Here is an 8,095-nt window from a genome sequence, read left to right as displayed (position 1 = left end):
TATAGAACTAAATAATACACACAAACAAAGAAATTAAACTATATTAGAAATAAAAAATATCTTTGATATTTTAAATTTAGTGGTGGATAAGTAATAGAAAATGGGTGCCTTGGTTAAATTGGACAACATAGTTAAGCTTCAAATTTATTACATAATAGGTAGATTTGCAAACAAAATACGAGGAGTACATTTGTGAACCATAAGTTAGGATCTACAATTAACCTTACCCTCACCAATCCCGACCGTCCTAGGGACTAATAGAGATGCAAAACGGTAAACGCGAGGTTAATACCCCTCTCGTTTCCCGCCATATTTCTATGTATTTTTCCCGCCAAAACTACTATTGCAGCGGGGGAGCTGTATATTCTTGTATATTTTGTTTCATTTCAGTACTCCTTCGGTGTTTGTAAGTGGGGTTTGGATCAATATTTTGCAGCTCTGCATTTTCCCACTGTAGGAAGATACATAGCCTGTGATGGATATCAACGAGGAAGCCAGCTTGGCGCACAAGCGCACTTTCATGGACTTCTTGGACCAAGATGTAAATTCCTTTTCTGCCCTCCTTTCACTTCATTTCATTAGCCTTTTAAAAGATTTTATCAGTTAAATGTACTAGGATAGAAGCCATTAATGCACGGCACAGCCTTTTGACATGTTTGCGGCAATATTATGCAGGTGGGTCAAGGCGTGTACATGGATAAGATTAGAGGCATGATCACTCAGGGTCGCCATCGTCTGCTCATAGACATGGCTGATCTGAGGAATTTCAGCCATGATTTAGCTCGCAGGGTGATAAGGAGCCCCAGTGAATACATTCAGCCCTTGTCTGATGCGCTGGGGGAGGTGACAAGGAATGTGGATCCCAAGTACCTGCAGGAAGGCCAACAAGTTCAAGTTGGCTTTGAAGGCCATTTTGGCTTTCACAAGCTTACTCCCCGGGAGCTCCTTTCTCCATTTCTTGGCACCATGGTTAGCGTCGAGGGTATCGTCACTAAATGTATGTAAATTTTACCACAGGCATAATCCCCCTTTTTAAATTAGTAGTGAATAACACTTAGAATTAGCTAAACAGCTCCAGACATCAGGGGGATTTTTTGAAAGATCGAAATTTTTATGAAAAAATCAAATCAGTTGTTAATCTAGAATTAGGAAAACAAAGTATTTGTCTGAGTGAGTTCAAGCGACAGGGTTCAGGAAAATAAAAATTAGTCAGGAGCGTTTGCAAGTTTTCCTGGTGAATTTATTTCCTTTGGTAAAAATTCAATAGAGAAGAGGAAGTGCACTCTGCATAGAGGAAACAATGCAACGGAAGCATCATGAAGCTGATAATGTCTTGTCAATTTGATTATTAGGAGACACCCGTCAGAAATCTTGAAAGAAACAGATAAATGCAATCAATGTGAAGTAGAACCTTTATACTTTTTTGCATTCTTTTCTTGGTCTGGTTCATGTCATTTCTATGTATATATCTTGACAATTTTATTAATAAACTCAGTTTTCTTTTAACACTTGTAATAGCTGATCCATATGATATACTTAACTGATTCTGCTTGCATGAGAAGATGCCTCGCTTAATATTAAACTATAACTGTAGCTGAGAAAGAGGAACTAAAATGAAATAATCTTAATTATGACAAAAATGCAATGTGAAATTCATGTAAAATTATATTCTGGTCATGTTGAAAGTAAGTTGCCTAAAAATCTATGGAATAATATGAAAAGTGATGGATTATAGTTTGGAAAAGTATGAAAGATTGATGAACACTAGATATCCTTCATTAGCCTTGTCTTCTGGCTATAACTATTTACACTGTTATCCACAGACTGAGTTCTTTTGAGCGAAACCAGAAAAGTTATAAAAACATCAAATCGAAACATGCTTAGAATAAATTCAGTTGAAAGCGTGTTAGAATATTGGGGTTATTCTAAATACCGCAGATACGAGAAGGATGTTAAGAACATTGCATACTGTACTTTTTTTCTTGTACTATTTTATGCTGTTGAATTTGAGACTGGAAGAGATTTATTAGATCACCATTAGGCTGTGTGATAATCTCATTGCAAAAGATTTGGTGACTGCAATCGTTCTACTTTGCCCAACAGATTTTACGGTGTACGATTCATTAGTTCCTTAATACAGTATCGCTGCTTTTGTGATATTGTTCTTATATGATTCTAATGGCAAGGTCATTTTATAGCTTTGTTTTTCTGGTGGATTGTAGGTCTTATGCATGTTTGATTAAAATTACTTCTTCAGGGGCATTTTATATGATATATTTCCTGTTTATGATTTTTAGGTTCTTTAGTAAGGCCGAAGGTTGTTAAAAGTGTCCACTATTGCCCTACCACTGGAGAATTTCAAGCTCGTGAATATCGAGATATAACATCGACAACTGGCCTACCGACAGGGTCTGTTTATCCTACACGAGTAAGTCATCAATGCATTACTGACAAAGGAGTTCTAGTGGTTTTTTCAGTGCAATACTTTCTATAGCAACTATTGAGGTTGTATAAATTTTTAAGGGATCAATGCAAGTTAATTTGTTAACGCTATGGCAGGATGACCAAGGGAATCTCTTAATAACCGAGTTTGGCCTGTGCAAGTATAGAGACCATCAGACAATATCCATGCAGGAAGTTCCTGAGAATTCTGCTCCTGGTCAGCTACCTCGATCAGTAGATATCATTGTAGAGGATGATCTTGTTGACACTTGCAAGCCTGGAGATCGTGTTGCAGTGGTGGGAATTTACAAGGCAATTCCTGGCAAAAGTAAAGGCAGTGTTAATGGCGTCTTCAGGTACCTTGCTTTCTGAGTAAACATTCACAAGTGCTACAATTCATTCATAGTTGCCCCTTTTTAGGTTGGACGTTCTTTTCAATTTATTCATGTTTGACAGTTTTAGCATTTTGTTCAATGCAGGACTGTTATTGTTGCCAATAATGTGTCTCAGCTCAATAAAGAGATAAATACCCCCGTTTTTACAAGTGATGACATCAAAAACATCAAGAAGATAGGAAACAGGCAGGATACATTTAGTCTACTGGCGGAATCGCTTGCACCGTCAATCTATGGACATACTTGGATAAAGAAAGCTGTTGTCTTGCAGCTACTAGGTGGAGTGGAGAAGAATCTAAAGAATGGGACTCATTTAAGAGGGTAAAACCCTAAACTTCATACTTTCTATATGCTTCTCTTACTTATGCTTGTTGAGCTTATGCATTTCTATCAATTTTATTGCAGGGACATAAACATGATGATGGTTGGTGACCCTTCTGTTGCCAAGTCCCAACTGTTGAGAGCCATCATGAATATTGCTCCTCTTGCAATATCAACTACAGGTCGAGGGTCTTCTGGTGTTGGTTTGACAGCTGCTGTCACTTCTGATCAAGAGACAGGTAATTAGTTTCTCTTTAAATTTTAGGTATGTGCTTGACTGTATTCTGTATTTTTGCTTCTGTTAAGAGGCCTAGTTGGTCATGGCCATATGCTATGACAAGGGCCAATTTGGCCCTCTTTCATTGGTCAAATACTGGATGGTTCTGTGCAAGTATTTGTTTGGAGTTCTTGGCTAATCAGTTTAAAGTAATTCAGGTGAACGAAGGCTGGAAGCTGGAGCAATGGTTTTAGCAGACCGTGGTGTTGTTTGCATTGATGAATTTGACAAGATGAGTGATCAGGATCGTGTGTCTATACATGAGGTTATGGAGCAACAGACAGTAACAATTGCTAAAGCAGGAATTCATGCATCTCTCAATGCACGTTGTAGTGTGGTTGCTGCTGCAAATCCTATCTATGGAACTGTAAGTGTTTTCAACATCCCAAGCCTTCCACGCTAGCATTTGCCTCTGCTCGGGGATTATAGGCTCTACTTACTCTAACACTCATCTGGTTGTACCTCTTCGTAATGTATATTGCCTATATATTGATATACCACAAAGTTGTGTTTTCCGAGCATGTTTCATGCTAACATGATCTTCAAAATTGCATATTGCAGTATGATCGCTCACTTACTCCAACCAAGAATATTGGTCTTCCGGATTCTTTACTCTCTCGTTTTGATCTGCTCTTTATTGTGCTAGATCAAATGGATGCTGATATTGATCGCAGGATTTCTGAGCATGTTTTACGTATGCATCGTTATAGGTCTTCAGCAGAAGATAGCGGTATACATCTACTCTCATTGCTCAATGAATATAATTAGATTATATTTTCATGCTTGATATGATGGACCAAAATAACATCTCTGCTTAAATGCCAATTTCTACAGGAATGGTGATCGCTGACGGAAATTCAAGAAACATGGAAGAAGATGAAGTAGAGACTTCCGCATCTATTTTTGTGAAATATAATCGTCTGCTACATGGCGAGAAAAGGACCAGGCATTTCAAAAACGAAATGCTCACTGTAAAATTCTTGAAGAAATACATACATTATGCTAAGAGTAGGCATCAACCTGTGCTGACAGATGAGGTGATCTTTCTTGGGTTTGAAAAATTCTATGTTGCTTTTGTGTAAATTTTTTATCTTCTTAAATTCCTTTGTTTGCAAGACCCACATGGAAGTAAACAATCATGTTCATAGTTGTGCAAATGATATGATAATTTACAGGCATCAGAACATATTGCAACTACATATGCTGAACTGCGTAATGCGGGTGCAGAAGCTAAGGTTTGCAATAAGTGTGCCCCAGCCATTTTGAAATGTTTAGTTTTATTCTTGATGTTAGCTAATACTTTTAAAAAGATCTGTTTTTTTTTTAATATTCTTGATTTAATCTTTTTCATATTTGTGCTGCAGTCTGGAGGAGGCACATTGCCAGTTACTGCTCGTACACTGGAGACTATAATTCGGCTTTCAACTGCTCATGCAAAGATGAAATTGAGAAATCAGGTGAGGGAAGCCTTAACTATAAGTCTTGGGTTTTTCCACTACGACAACCTAAAATGTCTAAAGCCTTCTGAGGCCTCTGAAAAGATCATTTGGATCCATGTGCATCTTCTTTATAACTTTAATCAATGTGGCAATCTCTTTATGTTTTAGGATTTATGCAAATAGCTTTAAGGTATTACCTTTGTTTTTAAGCTACCTATTTTTGTCACACCAGTTGGGCTAAAGCATCCTTTGAAAAGAACTTATGCAGGGGTGACCTTTCCTCACTTGCAGTCACAGAGTATACTAAAATGTGCTGGAAATGTTAACGAGTTTTGTTTATAACTAAACTCTAAATAAAATGCTGCCATATCTTCTTTCAGGCAGTTCTAATTATTTGGTGGAGTATTTTTAAGGAGCTGCAGGGGATGTTGAAATTTGAAACACTTAGAAAGGACTAAATCTATTCTCTTTCATTAAGGTTCTTTTCTTTTGGGTTGGAACTTACAAGGTTTAATTTGGATTGTTGCTTATGGGTTTTAACATTAGCATTTCTTTTCGTGTCTGCTGAAATTGATTTGTTGAGGATGCATATAAACTGCACTATTCGCAAGTTTTAATGAAATTTGGTGGTATCTCAGAAGTGACATCCATGAGATTGAAAAATGAAAAGGTTTTGATTTATTTCACAATTTATCGCTATTTCCTGACATGTTTTACTCAGATACTTCAGAAGTGATGTGCATGAGATTGAAAAATGAGAAGGCTTCGAGTCATTTGACAAATTTTGGGATTTTCCAACATGCTTTACTCAGGTACTAAAATCGGATGTAGAGTCTGCACTCAAAGTCCTCAATTTTGCAATATACCATACAGAGCTGACAGAAATGGAGCAGAGGGAGCAAGGAAGAGAGCGAGAAGTCGAGAGGAAACGTCGTGCTGATGGTGATTCTGGCAATGGGAGGCACGATGATAACAACGATGATAATGATGATGGTGATCATCCAGATGGGTCAGGAAACAGAGGAAGGTAAAATTTTATGTTACTTTTGCCATCTTTCACAGTTAAATCCGATAAACTAGACAACTCTATCTAATGAACTTTGGTGTTGAAATGAAGATCAAGAAGACAAAAGAGGGGTAGTGGAGATGAAAGGAATGGTGGAATCCAAACACAATCAACCATCCCAGAGTAAGGCAACTTTGCAACCTTTTTGCTTGGAGGTTTTCCAGAAATGAAGGACTAACACGAGTTGATTCTTGATTTGTATGAATGAAAAAGCAGAGAAACAGCAGAAGAAATGGATATTGACTCAACGAATGCGGAATCTTCGATGGACATTTCATCTGAAAGGTTTCTTGTTTTGACCTAATCTATCAACATTTTTCGTTTTTTGTTTTCAATGTCAATTCAAATGCAAACTTCGATTGTTGGACTGGATGAAAAAGCACCGTGTTTTAATCTACTCTTAGACACAAACTGATTATTTCAATTTCTAAAATAGTTTTCCTTGTATGTTAGGATTTTCAGTTTTGTACGCCGGAAAGGAAAATATTCTAATTAGGGCCTTTGTTCCTGTTCATGTAAATTCATAGGCATGCCTTTCGACTGATATTTGCGTTCTGTATCCTGATGATTTGGCTATTTCGTTATTTTGAAAACCCAAAACATTGAACTATGAAAATGATTTTTGAATGAAACTCAATGTTACAGGGAAGCAAGATTCAATAATACATTTAGTCAATATATGATGGTAAATCACAAGGAAAACATAAGTATGGATGAGGTAGCAAGGGTGATTAACAGAGGGAATACTCATGATCCCTTTACTCCAGCAGAGATAAGTTGCCTGCTGCAGGTATTTGTTCATATTAAGTTGTATTTATATTTATTTGTTGGCTGAATTGCTTTTGATTAATGCTAACACAAATCTGAATTTTGATTTATGTTGTGTCAGAGACTACAAAATGCTAACAGATTGATGGTGGCGGATCAAAGTGTGCACCTTGTTTGAATGAAAGCAGATATTAAGCCAATTTAGCCCGTAGTTGAATTTTATAATAGGATGCCTCTATGATGTTAAAGTCTGAATATTTGTGATTCAAGTTGGAGTTGGTTTCTGTTAAAACCATTGGTATCTCTTACTGAAGAGAACCCTTTTGTGAGGCTTTGGTTTATCCCCATTCTCTTCAGGAAAGGCTTCATTATTCTTTAATATCGAAACAGAAATTTAAGCGGACAACTCGCAATCAGTATGCTAATGTATTTGGAATTGGTTCTTTTGTAAATTTATAATCATCTTAAGAATTGTTTTGGGTGAAAAATATAAAAAACTGTGTTTTATGGCTTTCAACTGCAGTCGTTCATTTTGAAATAGTATGACAATTAACTGTTAAATAATCTGCATGGAACTCAGTAGCAAGTGTTGTCTTTATAAACGTTTTAGAAGAATGAAATGTTGTAATAGGAAGTTGTGCAGAAGAAATTGCAAAAACAATTCATAGGGCTGTGTATATATGAAGATGTGGAATGTTTTGGTGCTTGTAGGGGAAGAGTACCAAGAGCTGTCAGGCTAATTTTGTGTATTCATATATTTTAAATTGTACATCGTGTTTCGATGATTTTACTTAAAGAGGCTTCTATAATCGTACACTATTAGTGGAGCGCTATGGATACTAATAAAGTTACCCAACTCCAATCAAAGACTACAAATTCTAACTACTGTGAGTGCAAGTGACTATTGGTGGTACAGCTGAAATTTATTAATTGATTTTTGGTTATCATTTTTTTGGGTTCTTTAAAAGTTAGTGATTGTGGGGTTGGATGAGCCTAGAATTACCGGTCATTGGAACATGGTTGATTACTGGTCCTCTTCACCTAGCCCTACTTTTTCATTGTAGCACTCAACTTTGCTATATCAATTGTTTTAGATTTTTGACATTAGCTTATTGAAAGTATATTTCTACATATCCTAACCTCATAATTAACACCAAATATTTCTTCATTATTTCTTAAGCCATTAAGGTTGACATTAAGGAAATGCCCTATACATATTTTTGATAATAGATATTAAGTGTATTTATATCAACAATAAATTTCATAATTTTTTTTTTTTGGTTAAATATCTTAATAATTCTTTGATTACAATAGATTGCAATAGATTACATTACATTATCATTCTAAAATAATTTAAACATCAGATTTCAAAACCACTATTTTTTAT

General features: G+C 36.1%; 1 protein-coding gene across 2 annotated transcripts; it reads left to right on the top strand.

The window, feature by feature from the left end:
- The first annotated feature begins 348 nt into the window (after positions 1-348).
- Positions 349-7,225, top strand: LOC131044728 (DNA replication licensing factor MCM3). 2 transcript variants are annotated; one of them, XM_057978119.2, is made up of 16 exons: positions 349-541; positions 676-997; positions 2,298-2,428; positions 2,560-2,798; positions 2,922-3,158; positions 3,243-3,397; positions 3,594-3,802; positions 3,997-4,165; positions 4,270-4,472; positions 4,611-4,670; positions 4,800-4,892; positions 5,687-5,901; positions 5,992-6,063; positions 6,154-6,225; positions 6,586-6,730; positions 6,830-7,225. In XM_057978119.2, exons 1-16 carry the CDS (start codon positions 476-478, stop codon positions 6,884-6,886), a joined length of 2,445 nt encoding a protein of 814 aa, XP_057834102.2. In that variant the 5' UTR covers positions 349-475; the 3' UTR covers positions 6,887-7,225. The 2 variants fall into 2 exon arrangements, with proteins under 2 accessions (XP_057834102.2, XP_057834103.2); XM_057978120.2 differs by having other exon boundaries at positions 352-541; positions 6,157-6,225.
- The last annotated feature ends 870 nt before the right edge of the window (positions 7,226-8,095 follow it).

Source organism: Cryptomeria japonica, chromosome 3 (assembly GCF_030272615.1).
Source record: "Cryptomeria japonica chromosome 3, Sugi_1.0, whole genome shotgun sequence".
Lineage (NCBI taxonomy): Eukaryota > Viridiplantae > Streptophyta > Pinopsida > Cupressales > Cupressaceae > Cryptomeria > Cryptomeria japonica.
Note: the sequence above shows the minus strand (reverse complement) of the source record. Positions and strands in the feature narration are given on the sequence as shown.

Bases quoted from the DNA above. Each gene is read 5' to 3' on its own strand.
- LOC131044728 (XM_057978119.2), top strand. From the start codon at position 476: ATGGATATCAACGAGGAAGCCAGCTTGGCGCACAAGCGCACTTTCATG. The intron at 3,398-3,593 runs GTAATTAGTTTC...AAAGTAATTCAG, and splicing joins CACTTCTGATCAAGAGACAG to GTGAACGAAGGCTGGAAGCT. The intron at 6,226-6,585 runs GTTTCTTGTTTT...TCAATGTTACAG, and splicing joins ATGGACATTTCATCTGAAAG to GGAAGCAAGATTCAATAATA.